Here is an 18,646-nt window from a genome sequence, read left to right on the forward strand (position 1 = left end):
CAAAACTTCTCTTTTAGAAGCCTTTCCTTCAGATAAGGTGAGGAAAAAAAAATCCCTTTCATTTCAATGATTTAATTAAAAAAAAAAAAGACATTTCACATTGGTAATTTGTTTCCATTTTTACTTCATGACTCTCACCTGCAAACTCCAAATAACCAGAGTAATACAATCAAAATGGGAAATGCAGGTCAGAGAGTCATTTGGTGGCTTTAAAGGAGTAGAGCAAGGAACTTGGTTTGCTTTAAACTCTGTAAGTCACATGGAAGCACAAGACCTAATTATCTAGAGTGACATTTCACATTGGTAATTTGTTTCCATTTTTACTTCATGACTCTCACCTGCAAACTCCAAATAACCAGAGTAATACAATCAAAATGGGAAATGCAGGTCAGAGAGTCATTTGGTGGCTTTAAAGGAGTAGAGCAAGGAACTTGGTTTGCTTTAAACTCTGTAAGTCACATGGAAGCACAAGACCTAATTATCTAGAGTAGTCTGAGATACAGGGACTGCGGCTATGCCAGTCTGACATACTCAGCACAAAGACATTTCCCATTTTGGTTGAAAACAGGATCGATTACAGACCTCTTGGACCTAAGCACTTCTTTTTGATGTTCTGTCAATATTCTTGCTTTTGATTCTGGAGGAATAAACACAAAATCAGCGGATTTCTCCTCTTCCAGAAGTATCTCACTTCTAGTCTTCAAAGATGGAAATTCTAGTTTCAGCTACAGAAAGGAAAAAGAAAACCAAAGCCTTGGGTTGGGAACAAACGAGGAGCTGAAAGTGTTCTCATGGTTCATGTTCCTAAAGGGAACAGGTCTCAACCAACCAGCGTTCTTTTGGCACACTGACTGGCACAGATCCCTCTGTAGGTGCTGATTTTCGGCATCGCCAAACTCCTGAGTTTTTACTGCAAGTTTACAGCAGCACATTATATGTTCTGCTGCAGAGTGAAATGGTTTGATTCCACCCACCTCTCTGTAAGCACCTGACTTACCTTTGCAGGTGGTACTTGCACGCTGTTGGACTTGTCTTTGACTTCGTTTCTGAGTTCACTCGTCTGTGCCAGTATAGAGTCTCGTTTCTGACCCCGCTTCACTTCCATTCCACTGATCTTTGCATCCAGCTGTGAATTTTCCAGCTATTCCAAAAGAAACACACCAAATGCACTGTGTGCATGGGGAGAACTCCAAGCTTACAAACCCGTCCTCAGATGTATCTGCTACAGCTAAACTGTCCCACGCTCCCAATCTCCTCTAAATTACATGGAGGACAACTTAATAGTTGTTTCAAACAAGGAGAAGAACCCAAGATTTAAACTGAATTGAAGAACAGCTCGGTCTTTCCCAGTGCTCACCCAGCACAGTTTGACTCCCAACATGAAGCAAGTGCAAGCCAATCACACTAAAAAAAACCAGACCTTGCTGCTACCTCCTGACCAATTTCCATGAAGTTACACACAATGAAGCACCTGTTGGGGTCAACAAAATATTTACCACATCGGAGAAGGGGCTGCTGTAGTCTTCAGCTACCTCAATGCTTTCAAACCCAGGCAGAAGGAGCGGAATTTTCTTTTTGGCTTGGCTTAACACAGACCTGCTCAACAGAAGAAGAATTTTAAGCTTCTGGAGGTATGCAACAGGAGCAGCAGATATCCCAGCAGAATATCAATGGTAACCAGAACAAACCCCGAGATCTCCTCACTTAAAAACATCAAAAAGATAGAAAAAATACAGCTCTCTTACTTTAACTCTTCCGGGTACGTTAGTGACGTAGTCTTGGCAAACGTGGCGTTCCAGAAGTGGGCACCCTGGTTGCGGAGCTGATTGCTCTTATGCTGGAACATTACACAGAGCAGGGGCGAAAGCTGCTCCAGCAGCTCGCTGTCGTAAGAGCCAGTGCAGTGAGACTGCAAGCACACGATGATCTCAGCCAGTAGCTTTTCAAGCTGCGGGAGGGAAGAATAGGGTTTTTATTTAACTCAGATATTGCACATATCCACTATTAAAAAGTTTAAAGTATTATTTAAAATGCTACTATCCCACAGAAGAGTGTGGTCTGAATAAACGAAGCACTGTGCCACACGAAGTCCTCCCCTCAGCTCCCTTTTTAGTTAAAATTAAATCAATTACAAATTCAATCTCTTCCTTCATGAAAAATTTTTTTAGACTACAGGATGAGTGGCAGAACTCCAGGATCCCACATTTGCCCAAACCCCACCTATTTCTTGAGCAAATTTACCTTGTTGTTAAGGTGACCGTACACTTGAGACCCATCAGCCAGCCTGCCAAAGTGAACAAAAAGGTGGTATTTTCAAAAGTGTCATGGTGTAAACAGTTCCATGCCAGCCTATCCTGTAGCCCCCACTGATAGTTATATGCCAAGTTTAAGAAAAACTAATGGAAAGGTGGGTAGTAATTAATAAAAACTTAGAAGTTACTCCATAAGAAAACCTTTAACTGTCATCTCTGTTGTCCTTAACCCTCTCCCCACACAGGTTTCCCAGACCTCATAAATATCTCCATTACAAACCTGAAGTACCACCCAAACTGAGTAATTTCATGTGAATAAATCCCTGGGTACAACCATCCTGTAAAACGTGAGCCAACAGCATTCAGTACCCTCCACCCCGAAGGCCTCCCAAACTTGTATTTGAAAAAAAAAAACCAAACAAAAACACAACCGAAAAAGCAACCACAGAGCAACAAACGAGTTTCCCTCAGTACTTCCCTCTACTTCAGATCTTAGTGTTTTAGTGCACTTCAGCCACTCATGATGTTTTCCTTACAAAAATGTACGGGGTTCCTGCCCATCAGAAACCAAACCCCTGTAAGTATCTTTGCCACAGTGAAAACAAAGAGCAGCTGGACCCCAACCGCTGTGGTCTGCTGGAGGTGACAATACATTCACTCTGGGGAGAGGACAGTTTCCAACGCCAAGCTGCCAGGGGTGCTGGAGGTGTCCTTGGGTTTACTTCTACAGAAAACCACGCTGATGGAGACTGCAACACCCAGGCATGGTTTCTGAATCCCACTGAGCTCGCGGAGGGCAGGGCTGCACCGCAGGCTCCGAGGCGCCGGTCAGGCTGCTCCAGCAGCTGCCTCGGCCCCAGCAACCCGGGTTTTACACAGAAATCTTAGAAAACAGCAAGTTCCCAGCTCCTGCCCCCCAGGCCTGTTCTCTCTGCAGCACTCAGGTGCACCACAGAAGTAGCACCTTGAAAATACACGGTGAGAGACTTGGCAGGAGTTGAAAATCCTTAGCGCGTTAGTACTAACCCCCTGAGCTATATTCACACATGCCGCTTGCTCCAGACCACACAACATCTCGCCAGTAAGCAGCAGAACATGAATCCCGATTTCCAGTTCCAATACTCACTTTGCTCTTTCGTAGAAGACTGCCAGGGGTTTTGACAACATGGCAAACATGCTCCCAATCACCGACGGCAACGAGACGTGGCTGATGACGTTGTGCAGAACAGCGATAACTGAAGGACCGACAGAGATCAGTGTTTCTGAACAGGTTTCTTGGGAACTGAAGCCATGGAAAGAGTTCAGTAACATCACCAGGAGCTTAAAGAGAGAGGCAAGCTTCCCCAGGGGCTCCTTCTTCTTCTTCGACCAGTCTGTAGGTGTCTGTGGAGCTAACAACAAAAAAATAAAATAAAAATTGATTTTGTTATCTCACCAACACACCTTACAACAGAACTGATTCCCAAACTCTCCCTACAGGTGACGAGAAGGGGAAGTATCAACTTTATCAGGTTACTTATTTGTAAGGGAGGTTTCTACCCTTATTTTCCTCATCAGGATTTTCAGTTAAAGCGTTTCATTGTTTCAGCAGTTCAATGCAATGTCCTAGTCTGAGAAATTCATATGGGGCAGAGAAATTAGAAGTACTTCCAGTTTTACACTGAATTGTGTTATTTTGTAAATAGTTTCTTCAGCCTCAATACTTTGAATGGGAGTAGGAAGCAAAACACATTACATACAATGACCTTCCGTCTTCTGTTAACCCCATTCTCGACTATTTTACGCAAAGCGCCTGCAGGAGCAGCGGCTGTTCAAACGCCACGTTAACGGCTGAGCACCAGTTTTAGGCAGGTACTACAGACATAATCAGACCGTGGGTGATGATCAAGCACTGCTGCTTCAGACTACGTCTGAACAAAGCAAAAGCAGCAGATTTCGCACGCAAAAACAAAATCAGAGCCCAAACATCCAACACAGCTTCAGAAAGCAGCAGCGTTTTACAGCGACTGGCAAGTGAAGCGGCCTTGACGTTTACATCCTTTTCAGACGTATTTTGTGAGGCTACGCAGTAAGTACTCAAACAGAAGAGCTCTGACACTCAAACACACATAGTGGATGGTATTTTTAACTCCTTTTTCTGATTTCTTTCCCATGCCAATCCCTACAGTGCTTAGGGAGCACGTGTGGCACGTAGAGCCCTCTGCCGTGCTACAGCCACCGCTGCTGCATCCACAACAACTCCGATTTTCAACCAGCTCTGGAAGAAAGACACAGAACCCCCCAATACTGAAGCATTCTCTTACATCTAGTTTTTGGCTGATATTTAGTACCATATGGTGCAAAGTTGATGCAGTCAACCATAACTGATATAATATGGGTGAGCCCATCCATCATTGAAAACATCTGAGGAGGAAACAGAAGTCATCAGCACAGCCCAAAAGAGCAACAGTGGCAGAAAAAAAGAAAACCAGCAGCACAAACAGCTTTTACGTTTACGAGGGGATGAAATTTGCCTGCGCTATCAGGTCAAACTCAGATAAAATTACATTCTAAAACGACACACGTTAGCACAAGCTGAAGATTACTGATCTATAAGACGTGAACATATGTACTACCTAAAGAAGCTCTGAAACTGAAGTTTATCGTCAGGATACAGCAGCATCCAAAGTGAGTTATAATGACATAACCCTTCAGATTCCCTGGTTTCAATCTCCATTTTCCTTTCTCACCTAATTTTAGTTTGTTCCCTTCACAGCAGTCTTTTTTAAGACAGTCAACTTCGAAGCATGAAGGATTTTATTGTTATGGCTCTGTACAAATCTCACACAAAACATGTTAATGTTATAGAAACATCTACGTTAGAGTTTACAACAGTTTCCTGTCTCTAATTTCAAATCCATCTGCTGATGTATTGATAGAGTTTGGCATCAGCAGTTTATACTCACTATTGAGGTTTCACTTTCTAGCCCAGATATTATTTTGGCACACAGTTCTTCACAGCATAGATTTTCTTCTGCTGTTGCAACTAAAGCAGCACAGCGAGCAAATGCTCTGTACAGGTCCGACCACGTGCGCAGCAAGGATTTCATGGTGGGCTTTAAAAACAGAGAAAAAACATTTATAAGTACCAAGGTCTGTGCACAGAGATAAAAACTTGCTTCAAGTTTTCTTCTGTCAAAATCTGCGTCAACTCTACGATTCGAGCCCTGGAGCACAGTGCAATGTACGCACATATTGGTAACAAACTCTGCTCCGAGATTATCAGAGAGTCCTTCATAGCTTTTACAAAACCCGCGTGGCTTCTGAGCGAGTTTATGCATTTGCTGTTACCTGAGGAAACTCCTGAGCGGAGAAGATGTGTGACACTGGTAACAACAGTGCGCTATAAACAGCGCTGAAGTTGTGTTCCAGCGCATCGCCCTGATTCACTTCATTGGTCTGCAAAGAAAAGACGATGCCCTGATGAACAAAGCCACTGTTTAACAAGATGAAAAGCACTCCTAAATTCCAAAATAGCTTCATTCCAAGAATAAGAACAGTTACGAAATGGCTTATGTCTTTTTCACTGACTTCAGTTGCAGTAAGTGATGACAAAAGCTTAAAGCACCTCAAACCTTCCTCATGAGTTCTAATATTTTTAGGTTGAAGGACTATCTGAGGATAGGTTCAACGCCTCTGACCTTACAGCCAAGGCACCCCCAGGACATCATCTGCAGAACCTGCTGAGTGGTACAGTTTAGGGGGCTTTCAGGAGGGCTTCCAATCCAGAAGACTCACATCAGTAAGAAACATTGTCCTAATTGAGTCCTAAACATCACAACTTGGTATTTAGTCTATTTTCATATTAACAAAAGAAGTCTTAATATTTCCAAGTTAACAGGTCCTGGAAGGCAGGTTTCCACCATGCCAAGGAGTGAAGGCTTGAAGCATATCTCTAAGCATGTTTATAATTTTCAAAAGGGAGGAGAACATTCCCAACACCATCCTGGGCACTGTACTCTAGGAATGATCATTCTTACTGACCGGCATCACTTCAAACCACGCTCTAGATCCCACCTCCACAACCACCCTTCATCCCATCCCACCGCACATGTTCACACTCCAGTTAGGGACTTCATAAAACCATGCTGCACAGATCCCCGTTTCACAAATACCACCAAGCATTACTGAATTTTACTAGTTGCTTCAGGTAAATACATGAAGATGGAAGATCAGCACAAAGTCTTTCTGGGCCTTTTTTTGGAGGGGACAGGGAAGAACAGAACACCACTATACCCGATTAATCCAGTCCGTTAGCGGATTGACAACAATACTCCACATTCTCCAGAGATGCTCCTTGTTCTCCACTTGCTTCGCGTGCTGATTGATAACGCAGATCACAGATTCGCTGAAAGCCAGCGGAGATGTAGGCCCAGACAAAACATACCCCACAAGCGTTTCCAGAATTACAAAGAACCTAGGGAAGAAAGTTAATTGATAAGACACTTTTCTCAGCCCAAGTCAGGGAAAACTTCTATGGGAAGCTCGCTGCAAACAAAGCCCACCACGTACCTCTCATCTGTCACGCAGCGTTCTAAGAGGTTGTTGTGAAAAGGCAGCTGGATTAAGAACAAAGCCGGTGTTCCCTTGGAAGAGACATTTAAGAGGTCAAAGCAACGTACGCACTGACAGCATGAAACCGTTGTCTCCATACATGAGACTTAACTCGAAGGCAGCAATTTCCCATTATTGAAGTGGTCCAAAACTGTCAGTTCTAAGAGGGGGAGCTGGAAACCCAAGCTGCTGCTGGACCCTGCTGCTTCAGCAGAATCCCAGTTACACTGTACCTGAAGCGAACCACCGTCCCGTGTGAGAGGCGGTGAGCTTCACCGTACTTGGTCATGACTGCCTTGACACTGCGTGCAGCCCAGCGAGGAAGAGGTACACAGTCAATGCAGAAGCCAGTTAAAACCTCACCCACCCTCATCACGCCCTGACTCTTGTACCTGAGGCAGAAAAAGCCTCCAAATGTAAATAAAAACTTGGGGAGAAAAAGCCCAGAGGGATTTTGAGAGTTGAGCTCTTCAGCTGCTTCTGGTAGGATACAGTTTTATACTTGCACACACTCAACTATTAGTCTCCTTGCAAAGAATGTGCAACCTGTATTATAAATCATTGTAAACACGAGCAATCCTCTTTCATTACAGCACTTTCCCTTCAGTTACAGACAGGGACCCTACTCGTCAGAGGGGAGGACTGGGAACAAAGTCTGCGCTCCGGAACACAGACTAACACGATTTCCTGAAAGATAAGTGCTCTGTACTTCTACGCAAATACGACATCTAGTATTCTTGAGCATAAATAAGACAAAGTTCTGAAGTCAAACTTACATTTAAAAGATCCATATCAGCAACCTGATAAGCTGGTGATCCCAAAACTTTTGGAGGCAATTCCTTAACGGTAATATCAATGAGGGACTAAGCAGGGGAAAAGATGAAAAGGTATGTTAATAATTTTTTCATGATGGTTCAAAGCAACAATTCCTTCCCTTTAGTAAAATAAAAAGAATCCTTTGTGAAAGTAACTGTCCTTTGAAGCAGAAGGTTCTGTTAGAACCCAATTTTGTCAACACTGCAGGTAAGAGACTTAAAAACCAGACAAACCCACCCAACTTACCAGTGCCTTCTGCACAGGAAGAGAATTTGATCTAACGATGTTTTTTAAGGCCTGGAGCAACACAGTCAGTATTTCCGACCCCTGCTTTTCTTTCTTACTCCCTAGAATAAAGGGTATTTATTAGCGAGAGCTCAACGAGGTAACGGTCACTCTGACCATCACTTAAGCACTGTGAGGTACTGTAAAATAAAAATTCTGTGTGTATTTATAAATGTATACCAGATACTTCAGATTCAGACACCAAGTCTCTGCTCTGAAGAACAGTGTAACTGAAATAAAGTTTATTATTGAAGTGAAAGCACCTTCGTACAATTAACAGCCTTAACTCTGAATTAAAGAAAAAAGCTAGCCATAGCCACAGAACAGACACTCATTTCAGTAACACATTAATTCCTCAATACCAAAGCCTTGGGCTGGGGTTTTTTTATTTGGAAATGGATAGATTTCTTCAGCCAGAAATGCAGGTGAAGTGCTTTACTGTCTGTCCCACTGCTCCACGCAGTGCTCCAGCAGTGACTTGCTGCTCTGCCTTCCCCAAAAGCCTCACTGGCTCAGATCACCGTGATTTTGTATTTGCCACACAAAGACACAAGCATCGTGAAAGATGTCGGTTGCTACTTGATACAGAACTGCTGCTGATGCCTAAAACCAAGCTTTACAGCAGAGAAACAAATGCCACTTAAGACCTTTAAAAAAAAAAAACAAACCAAAAAACCACGACACCTCTAACTGGTCAGCAATGACAAATAAAAAAAGAACCCCACACTTTTACCTGATTCAGTAGCTGTTTTTACAAAGCCATTGATGTCCTTCCATATAATATTCAGCGTACAATCTACAAGATAGATTAATGTTTGTATTACAAACTAAAAAATAAACAAAACTGCAGTTAAAAACACAAACTGTGCTAAACAACGGACTTTTACGTAAGCCAGACCTGACACCAGCTTTCAAACCCACCGGATCACCCCTATTTAATGCAACACTGCGATACTACAGACAGGGGTTATTATTTCACACATCTCCCTCGCCCACTGTAGTTTCCAGGAAAGAAATCCATCACCACTAAATTCTTACCAGGAACTTCTTTGCCGATTGCAATAAAGCCATCCTGGACGGCGGTTGTAAGCGTGCTGGCGTGCTTACAAAAAAAAGAAGGACTACTGATCAGTGGGTACTGGAGAGGCTCTAGGAGAACAAAGAAACACGCACTGTAAATCTGGTACTTCGCATTCTACTGGTAAGAAAAGCCTTAAAGATAACCAAGTCTATATGCGCACTTGCAGTATTTAACATAAAACCCATTTCTAGTGTTAAAGATGACCACTAACAGTTCTCAGTGTTTGAAGGATTTCATCCTAACAGATGTCTTTAAATCCAACCAAATTTGCCATTTCAGGTTATGAAGAAGAGCTTAAAACAAATAACTTGTATACCTAAACCAAGTACAAGTTTGTTTCGCTTAGCAAATTCCAGAATGCCTGGTCCCATCAAGAAGTGAAGCAGCATTTCAATTCCCAGGAGCTGAATAGAAGGAGTCACCACCATTTCTGCTGTGCTAGAATTCGAGTTCATCCTTGTTGTGACTAGACTTGCAGATGGGTAAGGACCTAAGGGAGAGGAGAAAAATCACATTGTCTCGTACTGCATCCACAATCCAGTGAAAGGAATGAGTCAAGAGACCCGAATCCCAAAGTTAACATGAAAAGAACAAAGCACAGAATAGTGCTGGCTGAAAGGGACCTTTAAGAGCCAGACAGATCCATCCTGTCAACTGGGATTTAACGGCAAGGACATAACGACTTATTTTGAAAGTATATTCCAATGACTGCAAAGCCTCAGACGCCAAACTTTATTTTGGCAACAAAAGTCTCCAGGGGAGGAGCTGTGGTTCTACAGCAAGTTACAGGCCACGCTATGGACTCGCTCAATGCCGGGAAAGAGCTTCCACGAGAAACTTCTGCCCTGAACTCAAGTTTAAGGTCTCACTGCAAAGGACTGTGAGCACCCTAGGTATCATCTTACAGAACTAAGATACTTTTTTAAAGAGAACAAAGAACATCTACACATTCAGGATACTTGCACACCACCCCTGAGGCTCCAGTGTCAGCAGCCTAGAACCACAAAAGCTGTGAATGCTGGGCTTTCCCCACGGAGAAGGGAGAGGCAGCTGCTTTCTCAGGCATGCGGATGTAAAGCTCAGCTAGGTGTGACTTCACACGTATTTCAAGCACCAAAGTTACTGATGTATTGTGATCGCTCGGTTACTAGCCAGGCAGAAACTAAAAATGCCATAGAAATGAGAACGGCACATATAAATATATGCAAACATGCTGAAAAAGTCTCGAGCCAGGGCTCCCTTGCAAAAGAGAACACAATTCAGGGCATTAAAACCAGTTCTCAATACAAGCTGGTTAGTACAATTTTGTGAACCTGAAATACTGACTTCAACACCCTGATTTTATCCAACACCTATCCCTACCTCTGAGCTCTCCAAGGAACACGCAGAAAAATTAACGGTCAATGACAGATCGCAAATGAAAAAGTGTAAGAACGTTAAACAGAACGGATTAAGTCACTGCGTCTTGGTTACAGGTGGAAACAGACTGTGCTTTAGTACCTGATTTCTGTGCGGGGTTTGCTGAGGCTGAACTCTGGTTGGCTGGCAGACGCGGGGAAGTTCCTTGCAGCGCAGCAGAATCTACGCTCAAAGTACTCTGGATTAACGGTACACAAACCTGCCAAGACAGGGAAACCAGGGACAACGCACACAAGCCGTGAGCCGCAGAGAACCACGCGTTTCCAACAGGTTACGGTGACAAAGCGGGGCACTTGGTGTCATGCACTCCCCACAGGCAAAGCGATGATGCTGTGACTGTTTTCCATTACCTGTTCAAAGTTGGCGGGCAGCCGAGGTCCCAGCCTCAGGAGTAAATACCACCAGACCTCCAGCTTTGTCAGCGCCAAAGACTCTGTTCTGACGTGGATCGAGTTCAGGGGCTGCATTAGCAATTTCAGCCTTTTAGCACTGCATAATATATCTTGAAGACCAAAAAAAAAAGCACGTGTTTTTAGCAACACAATTAAATCACAACAAAAAAGAAAAAATTTCAAACCGTTGGGGTTTTTCCTAATATATTTTAACTTAAAATTCAATTACTGTATTCTCATTTCGCTATTTGTCATGGTAAACACACCGAACTTTCAGACCATGTTACTGCCCTAACTATCCAGAGCAACCCCTCAACGCTCCCACAGATCACTCCCCACCGCAGCAGAACCAGCAGGGCACGGCCGGGCAGACGCTGGCTCAGGCCCATGCAGGTGCTCAAAGAGGAGGACGGCTTTTTGCCAGCTCCGCAGCATCGGCAGCTGCCCGCAACGCTGAGGACAGGCTGCTGCTGTATTGGAACGCCGCTTGTGCCACGGGTTTCATCTTCCAGTACAGTTTTTGATTAATTTATGAGGAACAATGATCAGAACAAATGACCACGTACGAAACAAGTTAAAATAGCAATTTCATTTCAATTCAGTTGAACTAAGAAGGATCCACATGCAGCTTCCTCTGCAGGACACACAGGAAGCGGAAGCAAGGTTAAAAATAAATGTGTGTTTGGACACGTGAGACTTTAAAGACTTGTTCAGGTCTCGGTTATTCCTCTAAAGCAACTTCTTTCAACACCTCCAGAACCCTGAACCATTCCTCTTCTCCACACAGTCCAAAATTTGATCTACAGGATGTTTTATTCTCTGTTTCTTTGCTGTTTGGATCAATTAAAGCATTACGAAACAAAGATTTGTTTATTTTATTCTGATCATTCCTCCTAGCAGAAAAATTAAGATAGAGCTACTGCTCCAACTGTCACGTTCCTTAGAAAACCCCCAACAAAACTCTCAGTTTCCTGCCGCGTATGCAGGCAGCAGACACCGCCACGTGTACATATACACCACAACGTATACACCACAGGTACAGGGCGAGTACAGCCAGTGGTACGTACCACAGCGCTGACCACTACTAGACAGAATATTCTCTTCCAGTTATGCAAAGTGACAGCAGACAAAACAATTCAGCTTTAGCTTTTATTAATCTACCTGGATTTAGAGCAAAATTATCTATTAGACTCTTCCATGCAATGAAGGCCATTTTCTTTACCACTGGTGCGCCACTACGAAATCCAAACTCCTCCAGCTGCAGCCATGAGTTGATAAAACTGCCGCTACGGTGCAGGACCTGAAGAGAAAGAAGTTCAGAGTTAGGGATTTATGTTGTCAAAAATTCCTTCCCTAAAGATTTGGGATGGCAAAACTTCCTGCCTTTCCACTTACCTTTCCAAGCAATTTGACAAACAGCGGCCACAATTTTAACACATAAGTCTCGTTTTTTGTAGAAAACAATTTCTTAAGTTCTGAAATGAATTCCTGCAGAAAGAAAGAAACTTAATTTCTACAAGAAATACATTGCAAGTCTTCTACAAACTACATGCTCGCACCGATGTCTGGAGACACAACCCACAACGCGCCTGGGACGATGTTCCTTCTAGGTCAGAGGGATTTCACTCCGTACCTCACAGACTTGCTGGTGAATCAGTCAAGTGTTGCCACCACTTGATTACCTTTTCCGTTGAACTTTACGGTTGGTTTTAATTATTCCAACAGTGGCAACCAACAAATCAAAATTCATTTCTTTCAATACTCGGAGTCTCTCTAAATCTCGAGCCAAAACACAGTGACCCTAAAAACCACCTTGTGTCTTTGGGGTTTTTTTTGTAAACATACTTAATTCACTCCCACGGAGCAAGTTCCCGTAGAAGCCGTTTCTAGGCACACAGAAGACCGAGCAGGTCCTTCCACACAGGCAGCAGAATTTTACCATGGGCAAGACCTGCTCTTCCCATCAGACCTCCGTGAGGGAACAGAGCTGTGCTCTTCCACTACCTGTAGCTGGATCATAAGGAGGAAGCCGGATGCTTCACTGACAGAGAGGATTGCAGACAACAGACCCGGGACCCGGGTTTCAACAAGGCAAATCCGGTCTTTGCAATGGGGGTGGTTAAACACTGGGACAAACTGCCCAGACAGGCTGTAGAATTTCCATCCTCTAACACGCTCACCTCAACTGGACGAGGCCCTGAGCAATCTGGCCTTGGCTTTGAAGCTTGCCCCGTTCCGAGTAGGAGCTAGGCTAGATGATGTGTTAGTGCCACACCGAGTTCTGCTGATCCCAGTTTGGTGTCCCAGTTTCAGCTGGGATAGAGTTAACTTTCTCCCTTTCAGCTGGTACAGCACTGGTGTGGATTTAGGATGAGAGCAGGGTGGCTAACACCCTGATGTCTCAGCTGTTGCCAAGTCATGCTTATTGCAAGTCAAAGACCTCTCAGCTTCCCAGGCTCTGCCAGCAAGGAGGGGCACAGGGCCAGGACAGTTGACCCAGACTGGCCAAAGGGATATTCCCTACCACAGAATGTCACGCCCAGTATGTAAACTGGGGGGAGCTGGCCAGGAGGCGCCAGTCACTTCTTGGGGGCTGTCCAGACATCAGTCAGTGGGTGGTGAGCAATTGCACCGCACATCTCTTGTCTTTGGTTTTAGTCTCTTCTTTTGGGTTATCTTCCTTTTCACTACTATTATTATATTTTATTTCAATTATTAAACTGTTTTTATCCCAACCCAATGAGTTTTACTTTCCCACACATCCTCCCACCCTGACTCTCCTCCCCATCCCACCAGGCAGGGGGAAGGAGGGAGCAAGCAGCCCTGTGGTGCTTCGCTGCTGTCTGGGGTTACACCATGACCTTCGGTAAGAAAATTCTCCTTCAGAGACAATAAAAGTTTAATGATGTTATACAAGCTAATACTGTCAAGCTGCTCCAAGGCCATTTAAAAATAAAACTTAAAGAGCCCCAACCAACAACCCCACCGTCATTCCAAGCAGCAAGGCAGAGGATTTCCACTTACGGTGGTTATGAGGTGCTTGGTGAGAGCCGCCACCTCCTGCTGTTTCTGGAGCAGCAGTGGCATGCCCATCTCCAGGGCAGTGGCACCTCGCAGCTGCAGCTTTTGAGCCGAGTGGACGACCAGAGGAATGACCAGCTTGGCCCACCTCACAGCCTCTTCCCCCATCTGGGCTGGCGTTTGCTCCATTAAGCTAGATTCAAAACGCAAACACAGGTATTGGAGATCTCCAGCAGATGTACTGCTGAGACACTCAGAGATCATCTTACCTCCTTCCATGAATGTCTAATCTGACACACCATTTAGAGGAAACCATTCTGAACCATTTTATTTTTCTAAGCAACTGTGTGACACCTCACTCAAAACAGCAATGCTGACGTGTTATCTCAGACAAACCTCTCCAAAAGCAGCAGGCATTTAAGCTGTCTTTTCTATTCTACCACACTTCTTCACACTCAAAAGAGCCAAACGAAGAGCCTGTGGAGACACCCCATCACCCACAGCTACCCACATCAGTGACGCAGCACAGTTTGCCTGTTAGCCACCCCTGCATGCTCTCAGCAGCCCAGATGGGCTCCCACCGGCCATGCATGCTGAAGACACCACCCATCTGCTTTTGGAGAACCACCCAGAGCCTGAAGCATCAGGGGTTCGCACAGACTCCGTGTACACCCTCCAGCCAAGTGTTCTTATCTCCAGCCTCTACTCCCGAGCTGTTAGAGCACAGGAGGACAAACTGCTCCACATGTTTACACCAGACCAAAGAGATGAACGCGCAAACCAGCTGGTCTCCAAATCGTGGAATTTTGCCAAGCACCTTCTTTAGCATCAGTATGTCAAACGCCATCACTACAGCTTGGTTTTGCTGGACTGAGAACTGCCGCCTTTCAGCTGAAAGCTGGAGGACAAGCACCACCTAACAGAGAGGTTTCTCCATGACATCTGTCAGCAGCCGAACTTCCCAACCGCTGTCAGCCGACCCAACACCCAGCATCTCCTTCAAGATTGTTTTCAAGTACAACTCTTGCTCTTAAGGTTAACTACATTCCTTTTAATAAGCACCTATAAAATTTACATACACATACAGATGTAACTAAAAGAAACTCTCTAATGAAATGTGTAATTTTCCAGATACAGTTGTCTACTAATCTCGGATTTGCAAGAAGAATTAGAGAGAGCAAAATTAGCCAAAAGTTGCTAAATATTAAATAAATTTTAGAATCAAACTTCTCTGCTACCAAAAACTGATATATTGAGATAAAATGAGCAAATCATTAATGCTTTAACTATTTCACTTTAAAATGGCTTTGCAGTTCAAACCAGGTCCAAGAGGTTTAAGAGAATATTTCAAGATGCAAGCTCTGTGCATTTATTAAATAAAAGCTTTTTCTTCAGAATACTTAGTGTCACTGAGATTCTGTTTCAATAGTTTCCCTAAAAAAATTCACATCTATTTTAACAGTTTGAGATCGTAGCGCACGTACCGTATAATAACATTTAGTGCTTCGTATTCAACCACCACCGACTGCACATCTCCTCTGGCAAGGATGGTTTCCAGGGTAGAAATAATACTGGACACCTGAGGCGGTAAGAGCAGAACAGCAGAGTGAGCCCCTAGATGCAAGTGTTTCCACGAGGAGCTGGAACTCGGGCGTTTTATTTCCCTGGAGTTCAGAAGTTCTGTTTCCCAGGACTGTGCCCAGTGCCTGGATCATGGTCAGTCTAGACTGAAGGTTAGAGCTCTGCCCAAACTGGAGTATTCACGACATCCCTCCTCCATGCTGCCTCACTGGTATCTAACAGAACTGCTCACGCTGCAGCCTCTCCCTCAAGAGAAACAGTCATCTCTCGGCTCTCTTCCCTCTGCAGCTGCCCTTACGATTTTTCGAAGACCTTAGGCCATTTATGTGGCTGTCAAATTTGATGGAACACCACCTTCAGGTTCAAAAGACTGGAGAGCGACCAAGAGATCGCACAAGCCTCATTTCCCTTGGAAATCAGGCCACCAGGAACAAAACCACAAAGACACTTACCTCCTTTTTAACAATTTCAGAAGGAAACGTCTGCTTAGAGATCACCCAAAGTGCCCGAGTGCGAGTGTTTTTGTCTGACGTTTTTGCAGCGACGCTGTTCACCGCCGAAAGCAGGAGCTGCACTTCCGTGGCTGGAAAAGCAAAGCACGGCACTCAGATTCTGTTTGTGCAACTCCTCATCCCTTCCCTCCACCCAGAGCACACACAATCCCTGTCGCCTCTCCCTAACTCTCTCCACTGTTTCCTGGAGTGAACCAGTCACCACGCAGTAATTATGGTGATTATTTCAGAGTAATTACCTCTGAAGCCCGACACTCTCTAACAAAACTGACTAATCTGTCCACTGGTTAAAAGAAGTTGTGGGGGGAAAGGAAAGGGACGACGCAGATATTGTCATAGATGCCTCGTTCTCCCAGGAAACGAGGCCAAGGTTGGAGTAACAGGAAAGCAGGACGCCCTGGAAAATGAGTGGAAAGCCAGAGACAGTTTCAGTGGACAGAATGGCACGACAAAGTGCTCCCTGCAACCCACACACGTGATTTTGTTCAGTCTTGCCCAAGGTTACGTTCCTCTCTAATAAAGGTCATTCCAGAGCACTTCTCCAAGAGCATTTCACACTTCTCAGAAGAAAAAAAAAGAAGGAATAATTAACTTATGCCACTTGTTATTACTATTTGAGGAGTCACTACAGACTCCAGCACCACAGAACAGCCAAATCGCAACCAACTCCCTTGTGCGCCCAGGAGAGGCGACCTCAGCCTGCCCACCTCCCCCCCCATCCACGGCGCGTGCCTGGCACCAGGCAGCTGCTCAGCACAGTACTGCAGCTGGATATGCCCGACTGCTGCAACGGGCAACGGGTGCCTCGAGGAACCAGCCAGCTCGGACACCGGCTCTGCCCTGTGAACAAAATCCAGCGGTTTTACTGCGATGCAAGCAGGACTTAGCACTCTCTGGGAATGCAGGTCTCAGTATTTTGGATTACTTTAATCTGAAATATTTACCAGCACGATATCTGGAGCTGGACTGGCTGCCCTCTGAGGGCCCCTTCCAATCCAAACCATGCTATGATTTAACGTAACAACCAGGAATCGCCAGGTAAAGGCTCAAAACCACTGACGAGCAGTACCCTGTCAAATTAAAGGATCTGCTAACACAGACACAGAGGAAGAACCCTGACATGTGTGTGCACACAGACATCACCCGCACCCACACGGAAGCCTGTTCGCTTACCTGGTAATTCAGCTGCAATGCTTGAATTAAACACACAGAACCCCAACGCCTGCAAGGCTGCGTTATTCACCTCTGCGTTCTGACTAGAAATGTGAGCCTGAAAAGAACGCCAGGAAGTCTCAGTTTACAGCAGTGGCTGGGAAGTATTGTCTTAATCCCCACCCCGCTGCTCAGTGAAGCGAGGGCTGTCAAAAGCAAACACTGGCAGAAAGATGCACCCGGGCAGACGCCCTCACCCATTACGCACACTCCGAACCCATGAAACAAGCGGAGGTGCTGAGGAACTTTCTGTTCTCTGCAATTTAGGAAACTTTACTGAATTAAGACCTAAACATCCGCAGTTCTTTAATTCTTTGCTCATTACGTACTAGCACTTGACACTCCTATTGTTTTTGAACATCAAAAACAGAATGGGGAAAAAAAAGATGGCTGAGACCAGTCTTTACATTCACCTCCAGAAATATTTGCTATTTGCTGTGTATTCCAAATGCTCAAAGTGTTTCCAAAGGCAGACAGAACACGCTGAATCTCTTCTGGCTGCAAGATCAGATCTGGCCACATAACCCTGCCCAAACACATGCAAACCCCTCTATTTAATCTTTTCTGTAGCAATTTCTAATAATATGGAAGATACATTTGCCAACAAGCCCTTACTGCTGTGTCACAAGCCTCAGTTCTTATTAAATAGACTCAGATTCGAGCCTTACACTGGCCACTGGCCTTGACCACCTAAACATACCCCTGCTCACTGCAGAAAACCGAACGGTAAAGACGTACCTTAAACACTTTGCAAAGCTGAGGGAAGTGTCTTCTGACATCCTCGGTGAATTCTTTGCATTCCTCACCTGTCAAGCGGCTTTAAGGAGCAGAAGGGAAAACAAGCAATAGTGACAGGTTAAACATGTCATCACTGACACAACTTCAACTTTCTAAATCTTCAGCTAGTACAGAACCATTCCGTTCTTTAGAAACCTGAAAAACCACACCGAATACGTGAAAGAGTTCAGTCAAACAGCACATTCCCCAAAGCCACCCAGAAGACAACCTCCTGTTGCTTAACACTACCTTTAAGTTAGGACTTTTTTTTTTTTTTTGGTCAGTTATTACTAGAACCGTATAAGATCTAACGGTGAGATCGGTACGGCTGATACCCGAGCAGTTACAGCCTTAGAAGTCACTACAAAACTGAAAGACAGGAACTCGGGGAGATCCTGCCTCTCCGTACGCTAACGAACGTGAAAGATCCGGGTCAAAGCAGAACCCCATGGTTAAAAAGTACCTTCCAGAAATGCAATTAAGACAAGATACACTGATTCCAAAACCAGAAGGCACAAGCCTAACCTTTCCGATCATGCAGGCGCAATGCAGCTCTTTCCCCAGTTAAAAAAGCCTGGCTGTTTCCCAACAATCCTTCACCCACCTCGCAGCTTCCCCAGGAAACGGAAAAGCACAGGCTCTCCGACGAGCAGGGGCCAAAAAGCTCCCTCCCTTCTCCCCCCGCAGTCTTCCCGCGATCTCCAG

At 44.8% G+C, this 18,646-nt stretch overlaps 1 protein-coding gene across 1 annotated transcript in view; it reads right to left on the reverse strand.

Annotated features, from left to right (window-relative positions):
• The window catches only part of RIF1 (replication timing regulatory factor 1), a gene marked incomplete at its 5' end in the record, with an annotated part of 24,616 nt that extends 6,635 nt beyond the window's left edge, over positions 1 to 17,981 (reverse strand). The window contains 25 exons of the mRNA XM_010136722.1: positions 583 to 725; positions 998 to 1,141; positions 1,497 to 1,596; positions 1,746 to 1,948; positions 2,242 to 2,284; positions 3,379 to 3,643; positions 4,556 to 4,655; positions 5,198 to 5,347; positions 5,583 to 5,690; positions 6,528 to 6,708; positions 6,804 to 6,877; positions 7,622 to 7,708; positions 7,908 to 8,008; positions 8,680 to 8,742; positions 8,985 to 9,095; positions 9,344 to 9,517; positions 10,528 to 10,645; positions 10,797 to 10,948; positions 12,000 to 12,138; positions 12,234 to 12,326; positions 13,863 to 14,052; positions 15,344 to 15,438; positions 15,893 to 16,023; positions 17,126 to 17,222; positions 17,903 to 17,981. Coding sequence (XP_010135024.1) covers positions 583 to 725; positions 998 to 1,141; positions 1,497 to 1,596; positions 1,746 to 1,948; positions 2,242 to 2,284; positions 3,379 to 3,643; positions 4,556 to 4,655; positions 5,198 to 5,347; positions 5,583 to 5,690; positions 6,528 to 6,708; positions 6,804 to 6,877; positions 7,622 to 7,708; positions 7,908 to 8,008; positions 8,680 to 8,742; positions 8,985 to 9,095; positions 9,344 to 9,517; positions 10,528 to 10,645; positions 10,797 to 10,948; positions 12,000 to 12,138; positions 12,234 to 12,326; positions 13,863 to 14,052; positions 15,344 to 15,438; positions 15,893 to 16,023; positions 17,126 to 17,222; positions 17,903 to 17,981 — 3,141 coding nt within the window. The remainder of the gene's footprint in view (positions 1 to 582; positions 726 to 997; positions 1,142 to 1,496; positions 1,597 to 1,745; positions 1,949 to 2,241; positions 2,285 to 3,378; positions 3,644 to 4,555; positions 4,656 to 5,197; positions 5,348 to 5,582; positions 5,691 to 6,527; positions 6,709 to 6,803; positions 6,878 to 7,621; positions 7,709 to 7,907; positions 8,009 to 8,679; positions 8,743 to 8,984; positions 9,096 to 9,343; positions 9,518 to 10,527; positions 10,646 to 10,796; positions 10,949 to 11,999; positions 12,139 to 12,233; positions 12,327 to 13,862; positions 14,053 to 15,343; positions 15,439 to 15,892; positions 16,024 to 17,125; positions 17,223 to 17,902) is intronic.
• Between the last annotated feature and the right edge of the window lie 665 nt (positions 17,982 to 18,646).

Source organism: Buceros rhinoceros, unplaced genomic scaffold (assembly GCF_000710305.1).
Source record: "Buceros rhinoceros silvestris isolate BGI_N320 unplaced genomic scaffold, ASM71030v1 scaffold11295, whole genome shotgun sequence".
Classification (NCBI taxonomy): Eukaryota; Metazoa; Chordata; class Aves; order Bucerotiformes; family Bucerotidae; genus Buceros; species Buceros rhinoceros.